Source organism: Papio anubis, chromosome 6 (genome assembly GCF_008728515.1).
Source record: "Papio anubis isolate 15944 chromosome 6, Panubis1.0, whole genome shotgun sequence".
NCBI lineage: Eukaryota > Metazoa > Chordata > Mammalia > Primates > Cercopithecidae > Papio > Papio anubis.
Genome location: NC_044981.1, coordinates 162917112 through 162939259, shown reverse-complemented (window position 1 = coordinate 162939259; position 22148 = coordinate 162917112). Strand labels below are relative to the sequence as shown.

Sequence of the window (22148 nt, the reverse complement as noted above, 5' to 3'; positions counted from 1 at the left end):
ACTCCAGCCTGGTTGAAAGAGCAGGACTCCGTCTCAAAAAATAAAAATTTAAAAAAAAAAAAGTAACCAGGTTATAAGTCTCTGTTCTTGCCTTACTTAATCAACATTAATATTGATAATATTACAGGGGAGGAAAATCACATTTTCCTCATCCCTCATAAGTTCTTAGCTGGACCAGACCCCTGTGACAAAAGACAGATTAACAAGAGAAAAAGAAGTTTACTAACACATCTTCTGATGTTTGCATGGGAGATGCCCAGGGAATGAGTCGTTCTGACAGAGGTGGCTTTGAGTCCAGCCTACATGACATCTTCAACAAAGAACAGAGAATTTTTAGAGACCTGGCAAGACAAAGGAAGAGGGCTTTGGGTCTCCAGGGACTGCAGCTTGGGGAGGTACAGGGCTGGCCGATGGAGGCTGGTTCCATATGGGACCACATGGGTCCAAAGCTGTCCCTAGGGAAAGCCTTTGTCCTCTCTGGTGGGGGGTTGGTACCTTTTGTCTTAATCCATGTCCTGATTTTAGACAAATGGAAGACACAGAGCACTCCTGCATCTGCTGCTGCTTAGGTATCTTCAGCTCAGCGCCCCTCACGCCTATGCAGCATATTTTGGGGTAGCATATTCTGGTCTCCCACAATATTGATTTTATTGATTACAGAATGCCCTAGGTTGTGATACTCCTTTGCCATTTACAAAGCACTTTTACCAACTTTTTTTTTTTACTTTTACTCTCATCCACCATACGAAGTAGGCAGGGTATAATCTATTAACCATGTTTCGCAGATTCAGAAAGCACAAGCTCCGTGTGTGTAAGTGACTGCTGAAGGCCGGCCAGCTGATGGATTAGGAAGTGAGGCTTGCACCATGAGCACCACATTCATTCAGCACGTGCTGGCTGGTCCCCTCCATGGTGCAGGCTCGCACACGGTGGCAGCAATACAGAGAGGAAAGGACAGGCTCCTCGCTCTCATCTCTATGGAAATTGAGCCGAGCTCTCCTGACTCAATATTTAATGCTAAATCCAATCATCTGCAGTAATCCATGAGCACTGATGCGGCTTCCTTTGTTGTAACTCAACTGTAACTATCTCAGAGGATTGCCCTCTACTGAAGTATGTAATCCTAGCATGCATACAAGTTTTGCTGCTTTAACAGTTCTTCAGAAAAATTAAACATTATCATTTAGCCCAGAATGGAACTTCTGGGTATACACCCAAAAGACTTGAAGGCAGGAACTCAGACAGACATGTGTCCGCCCATGTTCACAGCAGCACTATTCACAACAGCTGAAAGGTAGAAACCACGCGGGTGTTACTAAGTGATATTAGCCAGTCACAGAAAGACAAACATCGCATGATTCTACTCATATGAGGTCCCTAGAGGAGTCAGAGTCATACAGATGGAAAGTAGAAGGGTAGGTGTTAGGAGCTGGGGGACAGGGAATTGTTGTTTAATGGGGACAGTTTCAGTTTGGGAAGGTGAAAATGCCCTATGGGTGGATGGTGGTGGTGTTGGCACCATGATGTGAATAAGCTTAATGCTACTAAACTGCACCTAGAAAGGGCTTTGATGGTCAATTTTATGTTATACGTATTTCGCCATAACAGAAAAATCCTTCTGCCTTAAAAATTAAGGCCCTCCTTTTTAGCCTGTCTGTCATGTGTCTGGCAAGAGCACTGGTTCACCATGTGGCTGTCCTGGGAGGAGTCCCACTGCAGTACCTTAGGGTTGGCTTTGCATTAAGAAACAGTGGTCACACCGAAGACACAGCACTGTCCTCCTCCTAGTCCCCAGCTTGCTGGCATAGGATGCCGCTGGAGAAATGTGCTGTCAACCTGAATGTCCTTCGTGAAGGGCATGCCGGTGTCCTGTCGTTCCCTCCTAGGTCCTGAAGCGTCAAGGCTACGATGCGGCGTGTGACATCTGGAGTTTGGGAATCCTGTTGTACACCATGCTGGCAGGGTAAGCAGTCGCCTCAAACAGGTGTCAGGAGGAGACACGGGGCAGCAGCCTCAGTGACTGGTCTGTTAGGGGACCAGGGCCAGCCCGTCCTAGTGTGCACATGTGGGCAAACCCAATGCGTATGCAAACACTCCCAGACCTTGAGTGAACACTCGCAGACTTCCTTAGCCCCTCAGGACAACTGGACAAGAGCAAGAAATGTAGCCACACATTTTCTCTAAACTCAGCTCATGAACAAAACATCCAACATGTTGCCAGCATAGTCCCCATTCTCTCTGCTGACCCTGCCACTGTCTTAAATGGTAGCAACAGATGTGCCTTCCAGACATCCTCTTAAACCAGAAGCATCCATAGCAGCTTCAGGGTCAAACAGTGTCTGTACCTGGCTTTCGTGGTTGTGAGTCATGCATGGGCCGGTTCATTGTGGTGAGACACGTGGTGTTACAAAAAGTGGCCTGGGCCTGCCATCCAGACAGCTAACTTCCCTCTGAGCCCCACTCGCCATTAGCCATGACTCTGGGCTAAACACTTGAACCTGTGCCGGCCTCCCTTCCCTCTCCCCTGAGTGAGAAGAGGACACACCGTGGCTGCTTCTAGGCAGGAAGGTCTAGGATCCTACAAGATCCGCTGGTTCCTATTACGTTTATTAAATACTTGGAGGCAAAAAGAAAAGAAAAGAACCCTAGACCATCCAATCCTGTTTGCTCTAGCAAAATGGCCTGAATGCCCCCATGAGAATGAATGAGCTCGGCCTGCTTTTCACGTATTTCATCAATAGGTAGTGTCCACAGCAGAAGAAGAGTAAATCAGGTGCCTGAAGCCGCACCCCGAGGACTGCAGTAGCAAAGGAAGAAACCTCAGTTTCTTACCAATGCCACAGTCAGGTTATTTTGTGATGCTTCTAATACTCACTTTGCCTATATGGAAAACTAGATCACAAACTTTCCCACTAGAGGAAGCGCTGGCAGCACACGTATCCTTCCTTTTCTAGGAGTGTGTGGGTGTGTGTGAAGGTGGGACACCAGGAATACCTCCCACACGTTGGAATACGGTCAGGGTTGCACCAAGCATGTATGTGTATTCATGCATACGCTCTGCATTTGCAATGGAGACTCAAAAAGTTAACTTGTCAAAGAACACAGAGTTGGTAACACATCCACCGTGGGTCTTTCAGACTCCACGTCTCAGGCTCTCTTGCATGATGCTACACCGTCACCATGGAAACCATGGCACCAGGCAGCTCACTAGGCCACCCCGTCCCAGTTTACCTGGGTCCAGAGGGGATACAGCACAGGTCTCACAGGGCTCTCCCACTTGCCCATCAACCTCTAGCCACCCAATGGCTAAGGAAGGAAAATGGGCATAGTGTTAAGAGGTAAGTTCCGAGTTCCGCTTTCCCATGAATCCTGGCTGCAGAGCAGAGGAGGGGGAAGCAAAGCGCTGTTCTTTTTAACAGCCGAAGGGTGATAGCAACTTGAAAACTTTATTTTAGGTTGTAAAATGGAAGCTCATTACCACAAATTGTCTAATTATACAGATTTACCCCTTTTGCAAATGGGCCAGACGATACCCCTGAGGAGATTTTGGCGCGGATCGGCAGCGGGAAGTATGCCCTTTCTGGGGGAAACTGGGACTCCATATCTGACGCAGCCAAAGTGAGTACATGTCCCAGCGTCGCTTTTAAATATTCAGATTCTGAAACAGCCATATTATTTCTGAGGAAGCCAGTGGATAGGTTCTATATAAGTAGTGTAGGTATTTTATTCTCAGCATCTTTTTTTTTTTTTTTCTTGAAATGGAGTCTCACTCTGTCTCACCTAGGCTGGAGTGCAGTGGCACAATCTCGGCTCACTGCAGCTTCCGCCTCCTGGGTTCAAGTAATTCTCCTGTCTCAACCTCCCAAGTAGCTGGGACAACAGCTGTGTGCAACCACACCCGGCTAACTTTTTTGTATTTTTAGTAGAGACTGGGTTTCACCATGTTGGCCAGGCTGGTCTCGAACTCCTGACCTCAAGTGATCCACCCACCTCGGCCTCCCAAAGTGCTGGGATTACAGGTGTGAGCCACCACGCCTGGCCTGATCCTCGGCATCTTTTAAGCCTTTCATCTAAAAACATTATTTCCAAAAACATTTTTAGCATGTTCACATTTTCTAGTGTCTTGGTATGTTATACAGGGTTCTCCAAAGAAAAAGAACGCGTGTGTGTGTGTGGTGTGTGGAGAGAGAGAGAGATTTATTTGTAAGAAATTGGCTCACGTGACTGTGGGGACGGGGAAGTCTGTGACTGCAGGGCAGTCGGCAGGCTGGAGCCCCAGGGAGGAACGGATGGGGCAGTTGCCCAGCACAGGCCGTCTGCCACAGAACTCCCTCCTCCTCAGGGGAGCACAGTCTTTTTCCTAAGGAGGCCTTCCACTGACTGGATGAGGCTGACCCACATTGTGGAGGGTAACTGCTTTACTCAAAGTCGACTGACTTAAGTGTTAACCACATCTGAAAAAAACCTTCACAGCAACATCTAGACTGGGTAACATAACCCAGCCACGTTGACACATAAATTTAACCACCACACTTTTAGCAATATTGCAGAATGATTGCCCTGCATGTTCATAAACCAACCAAGTAGAGCTGTGGTTCAGAGATGTACTTCTATTCTTGTAAAATACTTGGAGTTTGGCCTTGTCTGCAGTCCACACAGTTTATAACCTGCCTTATTTCCTTTGACCATCAGGCAGTTTTTTACTTGGCATCATCAAATTCCTATCTAATCCAATAGTAAATCATAATCCAGCCACTGGTAAGCAGCACCAACAGCTGTTTCCAGTGTTCATGTAAAAGGGCTGGAAGAGAAGGAATCAGGGGCTCTGATTCCAATTCTGCTGTTGTCATCTCAGTGCAACTTCATGCAGTCAAGGTGGAGGTGACGATTGTGGAGATGATGGTGGAGGTAATGGCGGGAATGATGATGGAGGTGATGGTGTAGGGATGGCAGAAGTGGTGGCAGTGGTGGCGACAGTGATGATGGAGGTGGTGGTGAAGGCATGGTGGAGGGGATGGTGGAAGTGATGGTGGAGATGGTGGCAGGAGTGATCATGGAGGTGATGGTGGAAGAAATCGTCGAAGAATAATCGTCGATATCGTCAGAGAAATCGTCCTCCGCATCGTCACAAAATGCCATAATGTCGTCGTAATCAATGCGGTAACAATCAATGTCGAGATCGTCTCATCATCGTAATCTCGAAAATGTCGTCGAAATCGTCAGAAAGATAAAAAAATGTCATCATCGTCTCGAAATATCGTCGAAAATCAGAGATAATATTAAAAATCATCTCCGCCGATAAATCGAAGTAATCATCATCCTCCGGCATCATCCATGTCCGAAAAATGTCGAAACTCATCGTCGAAAAAATCATCCGAAGAAAGATCAAAAGGTAATCGAAGTCCATAAAGTAAAAATGTCGAAATCGTCGTCGTCATCCATAATAAATCGAAAATCGGCGATCCTCAAATAATCAGCATCGTAAAATCATAAATAATAAATGCGCATCAAAATAAAATAAAATCGAAAATCAGATCGCAAAATGTCGAAAATCATCATAAATAAATAAAATCGGCGTCATCCGTCATCAAAATGGCAAAATCATCATCGGCGTCATCATCTTTCTCAAATCGTCGGAAATGTCAATAAAATCATCCCGAAATGTCGAAAGATCATCAAAGACATCCAAAATATCATCATCATCACGTCATCGTCAAAATGTCGGCAATAAAGATCATCGAAAATGTCATCATAAATAATCATCGAAATCATCATCGCGCATCATCCGCATCATCAAAATCTCGAAACGTCATCACGTCATCCAATGTCATCATCATCCATCAAAAATCATCAGCGTAACAACAAAACAGATAAATCACGTCAGTCGAAAAATCATCCGCGTCATAAATAAAGATCGTAATCTCATCATCATCATCATCGCGTCATCATCAAAATCGAAATAAAGAAAAATAAAGATATCATCCCGAAAAATGTCGTAAAATAAATAAAAGATCGTAATCTCATCATCATCATCATCATCATCAGAAATAAAATAAAGCGTCGTAAAAGATATCATCCCGAAAAATGTCATCGCATCATCGTAATCTCGTAATCATCATCATCATCGCATCATCATCATCATCAAAATATCGGCGCGTCAATAAGATATCATCCGAAAATGTCATCGCATCAAAATAAAATGCATCATCGAAATGTCGGCGACAAATAAGATATCATCGAAATGTCGTAAATAATAAATAAAAGATCATCATCCATCATCATCGCATCCATCATCATCATCAAAATGTCAACGTCGTAATAAATAATCATCCGAAAATATCATCATCATCATCATCGTCAAAATGTCAATAAAGATCATCATCATCATCATCAAAATAAAAAAAAATCATCATCCGAAATGTCAGCGTCATGTCATATATCGTCCCGAAAATGTCGATAAAATAAATAAAATAAAGTAAAATGCGAAATATCGGCGATCGTAAAGATCCTCGTCGAAAATCGTCGTAAATAATCGTAAAATGTCATCCGGAAGTAATCGGCGATCGTAAAGACATCCAGAAAATGTCATCATCGTAAAGTCGTAATCATCCATCATCATCATCATCGAAATCTCGGAAAGATCATCCTAAATATCGTAAAGATCGTAATCCTCATCATCATCATCGCATCAAAAATCATCTCCGGCGTCATCACGTCATCATCCGAAAATGCGCATCATCATCACGTCATGTCATAATCATCGAAAAATATCATCAAATAGTAAAAATGTCATAAAGTATAAAAGATAAATAAAGATAATCCGTAATAAATAAAATAAAAGTAAAAATAGTAAAATAAAAGAAATGTCGAATAAGTAATGTAATGTCGTAAATGTCGTAAAATAATCGTAAAAAAATAATAAATAAAGTAAAAGATAAATAAAGATAATCATTAAATGTCGTAAAAATAAAAGTAGTAAAGAAAGAAAGATAAATGTAAAAGAGTAATTATAAATATAGAAAGTAATGCTGCTAACATTTAAATGGCTCTTAAAATCAGAACAACGAATTAAAACCACCCTACCATAAATCTCCGAACTTATCTAATTCCTAGATTCCAATAGAGCCTCAGACTAGGTCGTGGGTGCTAGTGGTTTGTCTGGAAGGCCATCTTGGAAGCTGGTGTGGGAGCAGGGAGAAGGTGTTGGGAAAGGAGCAGAGTCAAGGACAAAGGCACATTGTCAAGATCACTGCTGCAGGCAGAAGTCTCTGCCGCCTCACAGGACCTCGCCAGCCCTTCCTGTCCCTCACCACCAGTCCCTGCCATCAGCACATCCCACCCGTTTTTCCCCCGTGCCTCTTCCTTTCTCTTACTTAGCACACAACAGAACCTCCAGTCCTCCAAACACCAGCAATGCTACAGATTAGTATGTCTTTCTCCACATCCTACAGGTATAGAGTAAAAATACTGCTTCTCTCAGTGTCTTGACTATAAGATAATGAAAGCGTTAATAAAGCACTCTTTGCTTTTGTTTTTTACACCTGAAAATGACAACACTCATACTTCTAGGAGATATTTGTTTCAAGAAATTGCCAAGGTTAATGTTATCAAATATCAAAAGGCGTTAGATTTTTCTGTATAAAAAGGATATTGTTATTGTGCATAGTATTTCTTAGTTGTTTCATGACCAAAAATTCTAATGAGTAATTCCACTTCACATTTTATATGCATTTTTTCTTTTTTTCTTTTTTTTTCCGAGATGGACTCTTGCAATGTAGCCCACGCTGGAGTGCAATGGTGCAATCTCAGCTCACTCCAACCTCTGCCTCTTGGACTCAAGTGATTCTCCTGCCTCAGCCTCCCAAGTAGCTGGGATTATAGGCGCCTGCCACCACACCCAGCTAATTTTTGTATTTTTAGTAGAGATGGGTTTCACCATGTTGGCCAGGCTGGTCTCAAACTCCTGACCTCAAGTGATCCACCCACCTCGGCCTCCGAAAGTGCTGGGATTACAGGCGTGAGCCACCGCGCCCGGCCACATTCTAATTCGTTTTATTACCTCTTCGTATGGGGTGGGAACACTAAGGAGGGAGAGTAGGCTAGTGGATAGAGGATGGATTCTCATCTTGGATCTTCCTCGGGTAGTGATGTCTTCATCTGCAAATTAGGAAAAGTAATATTTGCCCCATTTACCTCAAGGATGATTATGGTGATTACAGCAGAAGCATCAGGTGTGTCTGCAAATGTAATTCACACTGTCACCAAGTACTCCGCAAATGTAATTCACTGTAGTAGAATGTGCACTGTATTGTGTGTGTATGTGTACACACGTGGAGTCTCGTTTTAGAGGTTTTTACTGCTATGACTTTACAATGAAATAGAAAAAGACCTTTATTGCACATGAACCCATTGGACATATCTGATGGCTCCAGATTGTAGATGTTACAGTTTGTGATTATTTGTAGTAAATATCTGTGGGTAGTCCTGATAAAAAATGTAAGTATGTGCGTCATGATGAGTTGATTTCTACCTGTGGAATATTTATTATTTCAGCTTCTCCCTTTGGAAAGATATCATTGTTACAAGAAACAGTGTTTCATCGATTTACATGCATCGTCTAACATTTCCACATTTAACTTCCTTTTAGACGTGAAAAATTTAATAAAAGATAAACCTTCAGTGAACTTCTAAGTTTGCTGATACTTAAAGCTAAAAACCATTGACATACTTCTAAACCTGAAAGTGAACACTTGACCCCAAAATGCAAAGACCCACACTCGCATAGCATAGTGGTTGGGTGTTGCTGTAGACGGAGAGAAGAAGTTCTGCTGGGGAGGCTCTCTGACCCAGCACAGATGATCCAAACATCCCCCGCACTCTCGTGCCCTTCCCTGGCAGGACGTCGTGTCCAAGATGCTCCACGTGGACCCTCATCAGCGCCTGACAGCGATGCAAGTGCTCAAACACCCCTGGGTGGTCAACAGAGAGTACCTGTCCCAAAACCAGCTCAGCCGACAGGATGTGCACCTGGTGAAGGTACCAGCAGGCAACAGTGTGGACACAGTGGTGGGAATGGGAAACCCAGAAAAGAACCTGACACCTTGCAATTACTCTGAAGAAACCAGGGAGTGCAGAGAAAGAGCCCATAGCAGTCCCAAACTGCACCGCCGGCCCACTCACCTTCACGTACTTCACCAGACATGCGCGGTCACGCACGGCGCGCCTCTCTGATTAGGTGGCAACCTCTGCGGACGTGGTGGCAGCTGGTGTGGCTGTTCCACTCAAGTTCAAAGCCTCCATTCTAGGCCACACGTGCAAAAAAGTCCCCACTTCATAAGTGACTTACATTCAGGCAGCAGTTGCCTCTCAGGCACCCCATCCTCCGGGTGGGACTCCTCTTCTGAGAAGTACAGACCGTCCCACCCCAGCAGGCCTAGGCATGACCCAGTTAGGAGCAGTCCCCTCCAGATCCATGCTGAGAACTGGGATTCACTCCACGATATGCCCGTTCCTCCAGATGAGTCCAGACTCCTCAACAGTGGCCAAAGTGCAGGTTGACAGGCCCTGGCATTTGCTGTGCGTGTGTCCTAGGACCCAGCAAGCCCCAAAACAGACCTGGCCTCACTGTCAGAATGCAGGGGATCACGCGACCTCAGCTTGGGGGCTCCACAAGAGTCTAAAACATTTTCCCCCAAGGCACAAGCACAGTGCGAGGGTGGCACGGGGTGGGGGGCAGGTGCAGGAATGAGAAGCCCCTGTCTCCTGGGGCCCACAGGTGCTGGCCCCCTGTGGCGGGCTCACAGTACCCCATGCTCCAGGGACCCTGGGGAAGCTCCGATTTCCCCCACATTGCCTGGGGGCAGCTGAGGCCCATGGAGGCCCCGGGCTCAGGCTCCACCCCGGAGTGAGGCACCACGGCTCTCACCCTTGTCCTCTGTTTTGCAGGGCGCGATGGCCGCCACCTACTTTGCTCTAAACAGAGCACCTCAGGCCCCGCGGCTGGAGCCCGTGCTGTCGTCCAACCTGGCTCAGCGCAGAGGCATGAAGAGACTCACGTCCACGCGGTTGTAGCAGGTGGGACCCTGGCCCCAGCGTCCCCCGCCAGCGTCCTCGTGGGCTCGCAGACCCCGGCCTCGGAGCCCATCTGGCACCCAGAGTGACCACAAGTCCAGCAGGGAGGCAGCGCCCGCCCTCGCCGTGTCCGTGTTTTCTTTTTCAACCCCGGAGAGGGTCCTGACCCGGGGGCTTCTCCAAGCCTCACTGCGCCAGCCTCGCCGCCCGCTCTCTTTTCTCCCAAGCAAAACCAAATGCGCCCCTTCACCTCACGTGCCCGTGCGAGGCCGGGGGCTTCTTTCAGAACCCGCGGGTCTTCTCATATCACGGCTTCTATTTCTGCCAAGAGATCTGTGTTCCAATTATGAAGCCGGTTGGTTTAGTCAGACTTGCGATGCCGACGTCCCGGGTACCCGGTGGGAAAGTGGCAGTGCAAAGGCGCAGCCGTCGGTGGTTGCAGGGCCCTAGAGGGCTGGGGTGACCTGGTATCCTGGGGCTCCCCACGGGCTGGATGAGGGGGTTGGCACTGTGGCGTCCAGGGGGAGACGCCTGGTTCTGCCCAAAATAATCCAAAGAGCCGTTTCCTCCTCGCCCTTCAGTTTTTGCCTGAGGTGCTGGGTAGCCCATCCTATCCTCTGTCCCAAATTCAAAGGAGGATTAAGAGCCCAGGCGACAGCAAGGTGGGCTGGATCTTTGCCTTGAGAGCTCCGTGTCACCACGGATGGAAGGGGGCGCCTCCCGGAGGAGCCTGTGTCCACCTCCAGTCTCGGCTTTCCCCCGGGGGCCAAGCGCACTGGGCTGCCCTTGGTCCCCAGCTCCGGTGGTCACACAGCTACCTGGAGGCTTTGCAGGGAGCCGTGGGTTCTCACGCCTTCTCAGCCCTGTGTCAGCTTCCTGTGTGCTCACCCAAAGCTGTGGTTCTGCTGTGTTCACTTCGATTTTTCTGGTCTACGGAGAAACTGTGAATTTGAGAAATGGAGCTCTGTGGCTTCCCACCCAGTCCTTCTCAGTCCAACTGGAGGCTGGAGGGAGACGCAGGCCCCACCCAGCAGACTAAGGGGCAGGGGCACAGGTCGGAGGGCAGCGGAGATCAGCGTGGACAGGAGCGATGCACTTTGTAGATGCTGTGGCTTTGTGTTGCGTTTTGTGTCTCTGTTGCACAGATCTGTTTTCACACAGATCCGTATTCCCTGGGGTGTGCACACAGGGTGGGTGTGGGGCATTTAGGCCATGCTGTGCTCTCCTTCATTGAGTAAAATCGAGTGAGAGGTTCCGGGCAGGAGGCTTGACGCCCAGTCCAGCCCGCAGAGGGAACACACGGGTCCTTCATTCTCCCATAAGGGTGTTGAAGATGCTCCCCGGCGGCCGCCAAGCCAGGGTACCCAGCAAGTGGACTGGGTGGGAGGGGGCGCCGCTCACCCCCTCACCCTGCATTACTGAAGAGCCCCGCGTCTGCAGCAAGCGGAGCTTCAGGAGGCCTCCGCTGGCCACAGCCAGGTTTTCCCTAAGAAAATGTTATTGTGTTGGGATTTGTTCCCCCTCCATCTCGATTCTAGTACCCAACTAAAAACAAAACAAAACAAACAAAAAAATGTGCTGCGTTCTGAAAAATAACTCCTTAGCTTGGTCTGATTGTTTTCAGACCTTAAAATACAAACTTGTTTCAGAAGCTTTAATCCATGAAGATTTTTTTTTTCTTAGAGAATCACAAAACATAAAAGGAGCAAGTCGGACTGAATACCTGTTTCCATAGTGCCCACAGGGCATTCCTCACCTTTTCTCCATAGAAGATGCTTTTTCCCAAGGCTGGAATTACTTCCACCATGGTGAATTTGCTTTTTAGGTCTTAATTATTTCGTTTCTTTTTAGAAACTTAGGAAAAAGTGGATAATCCTTAGGTCACAGAATTTGTCCTCCCAGAAATGAACAAAAGTCATCACCTCTTCTGCTTGCTACGCAGGCACAAGCTCATGGTCTTTTTCAGTCATCCCAGTTTGTACAGACTTAGCTTCTGAACTCTAAGAATGCCAAAGGGACCGACGAGACTTCCCATCACAGCGAACTCTGTCCTTACATATATTTGATGTGCATCAGCGGAGGAGAACACTGGTTTGGCCCTGCTCTGCCGAGGGTCTATGAAATACCTCTACTTTCCCTCCCATATGCAGAACAAAGTGATACTGGAAATCCTTCCACAAAAGTCAGCCTAAAGAAGCTATGGTATCATATGTTAAACTAAGCTTTCAAAACCCTTAGTGATATAGCAGGTGACTGCTTTCAAGCAGCAGTCGACATGTAAATGAAGGTGTTCTTAGAATTCACATTTTACCAGCTCAGCGCACCTCCACGTCAAATGAAATGCTCTGTATGATTTGCACAAATGACATAGACCTCCCCAAAGGTTAATTGGCTCTCCTTGCTCACACAGATCATCTCATAACCACCACCCCCCGCCCCCGGGTCATGAAAATCACAGAACTTAATACGCACACTGAACCCTAGATCTCAGGCTTCCTGACCTACCGCGAGTGGCCCCTTGCTGGCCACCCTATAGGGTCCTCCTTCCCTGGCAGCCCCCTGTGTGGGAGAAATACCTGATTCTCCCAATCTGCAGTGGGAGAGCTTTGCTGAATTCCACCCCAAAGTCAAACATGGGCAAGAGGTGAGGATTTCACTTTTACCCTCAAGTCCGATTTGTCTGTGATTTTAAACTAACTGTGTATGTATTGATGTTTGGAAGATTGTTTGAATTTTAAAGTGGTAATAGTACTTAATGTTAGCCAGTATTGTTCATTAAATGGCGTTATCCTAAAGCTGCACTCGGGATTTTTACCTAACGCTTTACTGATTCTCTCAAGCACATGGCAAAGTTTGATTTGCACTCCGTTCATTTCTGACACGGTTTTGCTGCCTCCTACCTTTCTAAGCGTCATGCAAATTCGAGAACGGAGAAGGATGCTGCCGGTCCCTGAGCAGTGCGGAGAGGGCGGCAGGTGGACTCCAGCGCAGCTTGAGGGGCTGAGGACGGAGGCTGCAGCGTCTGTGTCGTTCTACTGAGCACGCTTCTCTGCCTCGCTCCTGACTCAGCACTTTGTTCACTGGCTCAGCAGTTATGTTTACACATCATTTTTATGTTCCTGCTTTGTAATTCATGTTTGAGATGGGTGGCCACTGTACAGATATTTATTACGCTTTCCAGACTTTCTGAATAGATTTTTTTGAATAAACATGGTTTTATGAAGTGTAATCTTTTTCTAGCCTAACAATAACCTTTGGACTTTCTGTGTTGTTACCAATAACAGTCTGGATAGCTCCCCACTCCTCTGGCCCCTCCCGCTGGCTTCAGGCCATGACCACCTCTGCCACTACCATGTGACCCCTCATGGGGAGGTGAAGCAGCATCGTGACCACTCCACCTCAGAGCCCTGTGCGTGAGTGTGTGCAGGTGGGTGAGCTCATGCATATGCGTGCATGTACACGTGTATGTGCACATGTGTGCATGTGTAGGTGAGTGAGCTCACGCCTATGTATGTGCACGTGTGTGTACTTATGTCTGTATGTGTGCACACGTGTGTGTAGGTGGGTGAGTTCATGAGTGTGTACACATGTATGCTTACGTGTGTGCACGTGTGTGGGTGGGTGAGTTCATGCATATGCATGTGTGTGCACATGTGCACTTATGTGTGTATATGTGGAAGTATGAGTTCATGCATGTGTGTACATGCATAAATGAGTGTGCATGAGAGCACATGTGAACATATGGATGTATATTTGTGTGTGTGTGCATTAGGGCCTGTGTGTCTGTGTGTGTGCATGCACTCCTGAGAGGAGCCCAGCTGTGTTATGGATCTGGGGCTGGCAGGAGACAGTGGAAGGTCATCTTGTGCAGCAAAGCAGGTGCCCAGCACACGGCCCTGGGAACAGCCCTCACTGTGTCTCCTGTGCTTTGCCACCTGGTCTCAGCATGCCCATCCCTTTTTAATACAGACATAAAGCCAGTCTGCACTGTTGGTCCTTGGCTCTCCAACCCAATTTATTCTTCCTATTTGGTAAATTCCTTCCTAACCAGCTTGTGTCAGCAAGCAGCGCACACGCACACACACACAAAACACCGTGCAGACACATGCACACGCACATACCTTTGCTCCTGTGGTAGAATGCCCGATTTTCTGAGCTGCTCTCCCAGCAGGGTGAAGGGGGCCTTGCTGAAATCTATGAGACTCTCTGTGTAGGCAGGAGCCCTGGATCCCACTGAGGAAACTGCAGGACAAACAATAGATATAGAAAAAATCCTGCCTCCTGCTCTACCCAGGAAGTGGCCACAAAAGGCCTACTGACAGAGGCATCATTTGAAAAAAAAATACCTTTTACATCCTCTATGTATCATTTTCTATTTCTGCCCTAGCGAATCCCACAAGCCTGTCGCATCAAACAGCAGCATCTACTATTGTCTTACAGCTCTGTAGGTCACAAGTCCAAGACAGGGCTCTCTGAACTAAAACTGGTATGTGGGCAGCGCTGCCTCCTTCCAGAGGCTCGCAGGGAGAATCCGATTCTTTTCCAGCTTCCAGAGGCCATCTGTGCTCGGCAGCTCGCGGCCCCTCCCGCCTCCTCCACATTCAGCAGTGGCAGGTGGAGTTCTCCTCACACCCTCTCCTCTGCCCGGCCCTCCTGCCTCCCTCTTCCAATTCTAAGCCCTGTGAGCACACTGGCCCACCAGGATATTTGGGAAAAGCTCCCTATTTTAAGGGGGTCTGATTAGCACCCTGAATTCCACCGGCAACCTCAGTTCCCCTTTGTCACAGCTTCCAGGGAGTAGGATGTGGACTTTGGTGGGGAGATGGATTATCCCGCCTGCCACATACATGTAGTTGAGCATAGCTCTGCGTACACTTGGTTGGGGAAGACGAGGTGTCCAGACTGAAGTAAGTCTCTGAGGCTTGGCCCTACTTGCAGGCTCATGGATGCTGGATGAAGACACAAGACTTCCAGATCAGAGACGCTACAGCAAACAGCATGGGCCCCGCACACATCAGTCCCCGTGAGCACTAAGCCTTATGGGGTGGTGGAGAGCGGCCCAGGTGGATGTGCTGCTGCACATGTTGAATTTGCGTCACAGATGAGGACCCTGACTTAGGAAACCCCAATTGTTTATGGAGGGATGCAGGCAAACCCACCCCCTTTGTCCTGGAAGGGGACACTCGATTACAGTGGACAGGAAAATGCCTGCCTTTGGCCCCAGAGAGACGCTGCCTCTGCCTCGCAGGGCTGTTTACTGCACAAATGTCCTTGGACAGACAGTTCAGAGCCAAAGCAGCTAGAGACTGCGGAAAGGCAAGAGACCCGTGGAGATTTGCCTCCCGGTGGCTCAGTGTTGTAACGCTGGACCCCAAATGCTGGACTGAATGTTGTCTAAGAATCCACTGACAGGCCTGGAGAGGAGGGTTAGACTCACACTTGGGCTGTCACCTTTATCTGTGGAGAAACTCAGCTTAATGCTCAGTCTCAGATGCATCTGAGGACAAAGATATTTTTATAGAACTTGAAAGAATCCTCCATACACCTATCATATGTATAACGATAGGTATAGATCTGTCATCCTCACATGGAGGGAGGTACAGATATGTACCTATATGTACATATGCTAGGTATAGATATAAATTAGAAATATATAGTATATAGATATAATATATAGATATATATATTTGTTGTTCTCAAAATTCAGCTAATTACTTGTCCTGATTAATACCAATGTGGGACATTAGCAGTATTTGCAGAAAACAAATGGGGGAGCCAGGGAACTTTGACTCCCACTTTCCAATGCAGCCCAGGGGGCATTGAGTGAAAGTTACTGCTTCCCCCAAATTTAGGGCTCAACAAATTCTTAACATTGTATCTGGCCCATGACCTTTTAGGTACGATAACTTTCTCGTTTGTACAGGTAGATCTGAATGCAACCCATAGCCCTGGAGATCTGGAGCTGGCTCTGCCGCCCTGTGTGGCACGTGTGCTGGAGCTGGCTCTGTCCTGTAGTTCTGCCTGCTTAGGCCTAATAGGGACGAAGGTGCCTCTCTCCAAGTGAGGACGACCGGTTACACACCTGCCACGTGAAGCTGTCATCTGGGGACAGCTTCCCCCGGCCCAGCACACCAAGTGCTCTCTGCAATTTGCATCAGCCTCTTTGGTTGTGGACTTCAGCATTGCCCAGGGCTCTCCGTAGCCGGCACAGCCACAGTGTGGGTGTGAGAGGCCGTCACTGCGGGAACCTGAGCACCTGCTTGCAAATAAAGGGTGCTCAGAAAACACGCTGCCTTGCAGAAAACACTGGGATATTCTGGCACACATTTGTCTGTGGATGTCAGCCTGTGACTCCAGGCGAGGGGGCCATTCTCGGATGGTTAAAGGTCAATGTGGACAGTCTGGACACCCAGGATCAGTCTAATGGGGTTTCCTAGACTCTTCAAGGATGGTCAAGCATCCCTAGAGATGGACAGTGGGACGCCAAGGGCCTCCTGGGGGGCAACCATGTGTCCCTGTGCCCAGACCTGCCCAAGGCCCTTAAATCCCCTCTTCCTCCAGGCCCCCTTCTGTCTTCCAGATCACGTGCCAACATCCTCCCCGGTGCAGGAGTCAGAGAAGAGAGCCTAGAAAACCCCTGCCTCTCTCCCCATCACAATCTTAGCTTGACCTTCCTTCAGTGCCAGCGATCTCTTCAATCAACCCCGTGCTTTCCACCTCTTTACTTTTCTACCTTATTACCTTTCTACCTCATTACCTACAAGTGTGATGAGAAGAGTCCAACCTCGAAAACCGTGGGCTCTGAGAATGCCAAGCTGGACCACTACACACTCTGCCTCCACCCTGTCACTCACCACCACCAGCCCCAGGTCTCACCCGTGTCTGTCCGCTGAGCTCCTCCCCTTCACCACTCTGCAGGGAGGGCCAGACACACTGAGCACTCCCAGACCAGGCCCGGGGCCGTCCTGAGCCTGACAACCTCCTTGTTGTGTCAGTTATCGGAGGTTTATGGAACCCACACTTGCCACTGTCATTACAAGTTTGTCACCAGCAAGGACCATCAGAGGGTAGCTGGCTCAGGGCACATCAGTTCGGAGTGATCTGCTGCTCAGCTGTCTCGGGGAGCCAGCTCAGGGAGCGAGGGTGGAAGGGAGGAAGGCTGGATCTTCACAATAAGGGGCCAGGGCAGGGCCAAGCACGATTTATGGGCACTGCCACCGCCAAGACGCTGGGGTTGCAGATTTCAGGTTTCAGCTGCGCCACGAAGGGACAGTGTGTGAGCCCGGTTCACTGACCCTGCTGCCTTTACCTCTGCTACTCCCAGGGCCCAAAAGCATCTGTGTCAAAGACAAGCCAGGGGTCCCTGGTGACCCTTGCGGGGCCTTTAAGGTGAGGAGCTGGGGGTGCAGAGAAGAAAAAGTGTAAAAGACTGAAAGGGTGGCAAGTGTACCCCCAGCACATGTTTGTACAACAGATTATTTATGGAGAATCTCTGCTTCTGAGTTTAGCCATAGAATGATCTGGAGTTAATTCTCTCTCTCTCTCTCTCTATATATATATATATATATATATTTATTTATTTATTTATTTATTTTTATTTATATATATAATACATTTACATATATTTATTTATATATATTTTATATATTTTGGTTTTTTTTCTTTTTGAGATGGAGCCTTGCTCTATCCCCCAGGCTGGAGTGCAATGGCGCGATCTCGGCTCACTGCAACTTCTGCCTCTCAGGTTCAAGTGATTCTCCTGCCTCAGCGTCCTGAGTAGCTGGGATTACAGGTGCCTGCCACCATGTCTGGCTGATTTTTGTGTTTAGTGGAGATGGGGTTTCACCATGTTGTCCAGGCTGGTCTCGAACTCCTGACCTCAGGTGATCCACCCGCCCTGGCCTCCCGAAGTGCTGGGATTACAGGCATGAACCACCGTGCCCGGCCTAATTCTAGATTTATCTGGACTCTTAGGTCATGTTTCATTATACTTTTTTCACTTAATTTTATGAACATGAAACTTCATAAAATAATGCAAAAATTAATGCAAGCCAGACATTAATTTGTACAATATCATCAAGAGCCCAACAATCTCACACATTCTGAATTTGGCACCCATCCGACATTGAGTTTTTTTCAGGTTCGTCTTTCAGCGTAACAGTAAATTAAATTATCTACTTTGTGCCAATTATTTACAGAGCTGGAAACTAGACACGTACCTGAAACTATAATTCATTTTGTAAGTATTGGAATTAACTCCAGATCTGCACTTGACTTCAGCATTGGCTCAGTTTCTTTGTCCAGTCTCTCCTAAAAACAGAATGCCCCCTAGTATCCATAGTAAGAAGCACAGTGACTGAGTTAACTACTCATGCCCTTGTGGGCTATCTACTGATTCACAGTAGGTGCAGCCCTAGTCACAGAAAGAACCATTTTAGCAAGGCCCCTTCGTGATTCTGATAGGATCGCCTACAGCACCTGCCCAGTGAAACGCCACCTGCTATGGACCGAATGTTTGTACCCACCGCCAGATGTGTACGTTGAAATCCTCACCAAAGTGATGGTATTAGAAGGTGGGGCCTTTGGGGATTGATTAGATAATGAGGATGGCATCTTCATGAATGGGATTAGTGACCCAATAGGAGAGAAAGAGACTGAAGCTCTCTCTGCTCTCTGCCATGTGAAGACACTGCTAGCAGTCAGCAGTGTGAAACCAGGAAGAGGGAGGGCCATCACCAAGACCCAAACATGAGGGCCTCTTGATCTCGGACTTCCAGCCTCCAGAACTGTGAGAAATAAATGTTGTTTAAGCTGCCCAGTCTGTGGGATCCTGTTCTAGCAGCTGGAAATAAGATGCCCACATATAGGCCGGGCGCGGTGGCTCACGCCTGTAATCCCAGCACTTTGGGAGGCTGAGGCGGGTGGATCATGAGGTCAGGAGATCGAGACCATCCTGGCTAACACGGTGAAACCCCGTCTCTACTAAAGATACAAAAAAATTAGCCGGGCGCGGTGGTGGGTGCCTGTAGTCCCAGCTACTTGGGAGACTGAGGCAGGAGAATGGCGTGAACCCGGGAGGCGGAGCTTACGGTGAGCCAAGATTGCGCCACTGCACTCCAGCCTGGGCGACAGAGCGAGACTCCGTCTCAAAAAAAAAAAAAAGAAAAAGAAAAAAAAGATGCCCACATATATTGTGTTATCTGAGCTTCACAATAACACAGTAAGCTAATAATTTCTAAAGGTTAAATCTCACCCGTCTTCAGCTTTTTTCATAATTTATCAATATTTTGATTGATTATTGTTTTGATTTTTGATTATTGTTTTGTTTTGATGTTTTGTTTTGATGTTTTCATTTTATTATTTTGAATCAATAATTGCTTTTTTTTTTGGTTTTTTTTTTGAGATGGAGTCTCACTATGTCACCAGGGCTGGCGTGCAGTGGCACAATCTCAGCTCACTGCAACCTCCGACTCCCGGGTTCAAGCAATTCTCCCGCCTCAGCCTCCCCAGTAGCTGGGATTACAGGCACCCGCCACTATGCCCAGCTAAGTTTTTGTATTTTTAGTAGAGACAGGGTTTCACCATGTTGGCCAGGCTGGTCTCAAACTCCTGACCTCGTGATTCGCCCACCTTGGCTTTCCAAAGTGCTGGGATTACAGGCATGAGCCAACGCACCCAGACAGCTTTTTTCATAGTTTATCAATATTATTATTATTATTTTGATTTTTGATTATTGTTTTGTTTTGATGTTTTCATTTGATTACTGTGAATCAATAATTGTATAATTGATGTTAAGAAACTCAGTTAAACTAAATGAGATTAGTCCTCACAGCAGAAATTCACTAATTCAAAATACATTAACTGAACACTTACTAATGTCCACCACTGTTCTAGGAACTAGAGACTCAGCAACAATAAAACAAGGCCATCTCAGGAAGCGAATCTTCTAGCAGGGTGTCTTAGTCCATTTAGTGTTGCTGTAACAGAATACCTGAGGCTGGGTCACTTACAAAGAAAAGATAATTTATTCAGCCCATAATTCTGGTGACTGGAAAGTCCAAGAGCATGGCACCAGCATCTGCTCCCCTTCTGGGAGGGTCATGTGTTGTGTCAAGACCTGACAGAGAAGCAGAAGGGTGAGCAGGTGTGTGCAGAAAAGGAACCTGCCCTTGCAGGAACTAATCCATTACTGGGAGAGCAAGAACTCTCCCAGCCCCACAGGAGGGCGTTGATCTATTCATGTGAGATCTGTCCCCACGACCAAACACCTCCCACTAGGTCCCACCTCCTGACCCTGTCACACTGGCAAGTAAATTTCAACATGTATTTCGGCAGTGAAAAACTGCATTTAAACCACAACAGGGGGAGAGAAAAAATAAACGAGTAAAATAGATAGCATGCCCAGGGCAATAAGGGCTGCAGAGGAAGACGGAACACAGCAGAGGAGAAGCTACTGTCCCATCAGGACCGCTGGGGAATGCAAAGTGTAAATTAGTTCTTAAAATCTGCTGACTCTTCTCAGCTACAGGCAGTGCCTATCTTCCAAGAGTTAGGCCAATGACCTTTATAGTTTTATTTAATTTATTCCCTCATTAATGGCCATAATTCAGGAACTGAAATCAAAAGTATCTATATGTGACATCTGTCCGGTTTGATATGTTTTTCACTTTATTATGAGAAAAAACATCAAATAAACATTTGGCATAGAAATAATCCTCAGTGTGTTGTTTTATCACACTTAAGCTTAGGCAGGAAAGCCAAATTTTCTAAACTATAGCTGTGGTTTTAGCCTAGAAATAGCAACATTGTTGGTAATGAGTTCATTGCCTAAACACTATTTAAGTGTTTTCCTGTCATTTTATCCACACCCATTTTTTCCTGGGGGACTGGATGCTGGTCCATCCCCCAGTCTAAGCTTTCCTGGGTTCTGCTTCTAGATGCAGCATAGACCATGGAACCGGATACTTGGGTCACATAGGGATACAATAAATCCTGCAGGCTTCCAGACTCAGAGTCTTTACTCTTTAAAACTGTGGACTTAGAGACCAGAGCAGTCAGGTTTGTGTTTTAGTCCACCTAAACGCGCACACGCGCACACAGACACACACACACACACACACACATACACATTTTAAAAGGTAAATATTTCATCTGAAGAAAAAGTTTTAAACAAAGAAGAAGAACTGAAAATCAGCATTAGGCTCTTCACATAAATTTTTAAAAACACATTTTTAAGCCTTACATTTCACTAGCAACATAAACTCTAGCCTCATTACAAAAGACCCCCACTGAAATCCAGAAAACATGCAAAGAAGTCAAAAATTACACAGACTCAAGTCTCAAAGAGTTAGATATAAACAGCAGCCAACATTTAATTTCCAAACCCTCAAGATTAATAATAAAAGAATGAATTGTGTCCTCACAACACCCCTACAGTGGACTGTTCTCAACATTCTAGATGAAAGCTAGAAGTTCGTAAGCCCTCAGGGTTACATCGCGACAGCTGTGACCCAACCCCAGGCCTCTGATCCGGCTCCCACATCCCTCCAAAACATTAGTGGTTTTCAAACTACCCTTTCCTCAAACAAAGTCTTCCCTGGCACCCGTGTGTGAAATAACAAGGCCAGGTTGCTCTGGTTGACTTGGGGTGAGCTGCCCTCTGGCATGGGGTGAAGGGGTCAGGATTTTGGCATTTGAGAAAATAGCAGAAGTAGGAAACTCCCTCTCTGACCTTCCCCTGCCCTTTTCCCCCAAAGCAGGTCAGAAAAGCCTCACTTCAGAAGTGCTCTCCCTGGGCCAATCACGGTGGCTCAAGCCTGTAATCCCAGCACTTTGGGAGGCCAAGGCAGGCGGATTGCAAGGTCAGGAGTTCGAGACCAGCCTGACCAACATGGTGAAACCCCGTCTGTACTAAAAATACAAAAATTAGCCAGGCATGGTGGCACATGCCTATAATCCCAGCTACTCAGGAGGCTGAGGCAGGAGAATCGCTTGAACCTGGGAGGCAGAGGTTGCAGTGAGCTGAGATGGTGCCACTCTACTACAGCCTGGGCGACAGAGCGAGACTCCATCTCCCC

At 47.1% G+C, this 22148-nt stretch overlaps 1 protein-coding gene across 1 annotated transcript in view; it reads left to right on the top strand.

Annotated features, from left to right (window-relative positions):
• Positions 1-13300, top strand: part of RPS6KA2 (ribosomal protein S6 kinase A2) — a 455610-nt gene extending 442310 nt beyond the window's left edge. The window contains 4 exon segments of the mRNA XM_031667562.1: positions 1887-1963; positions 3501-3618; positions 8899-9036; positions 9946-13300. Of these exon segments, the coding sequence (XP_031523422.1) occupies positions 1887-1963; positions 3501-3618; positions 8899-9036; positions 9946-10071 (459 nt within the window). The 3' untranslated portion in view covers positions 10072-13300.
• The last annotated feature ends 8848 nt before the right edge of the window (positions 13301-22148 follow it).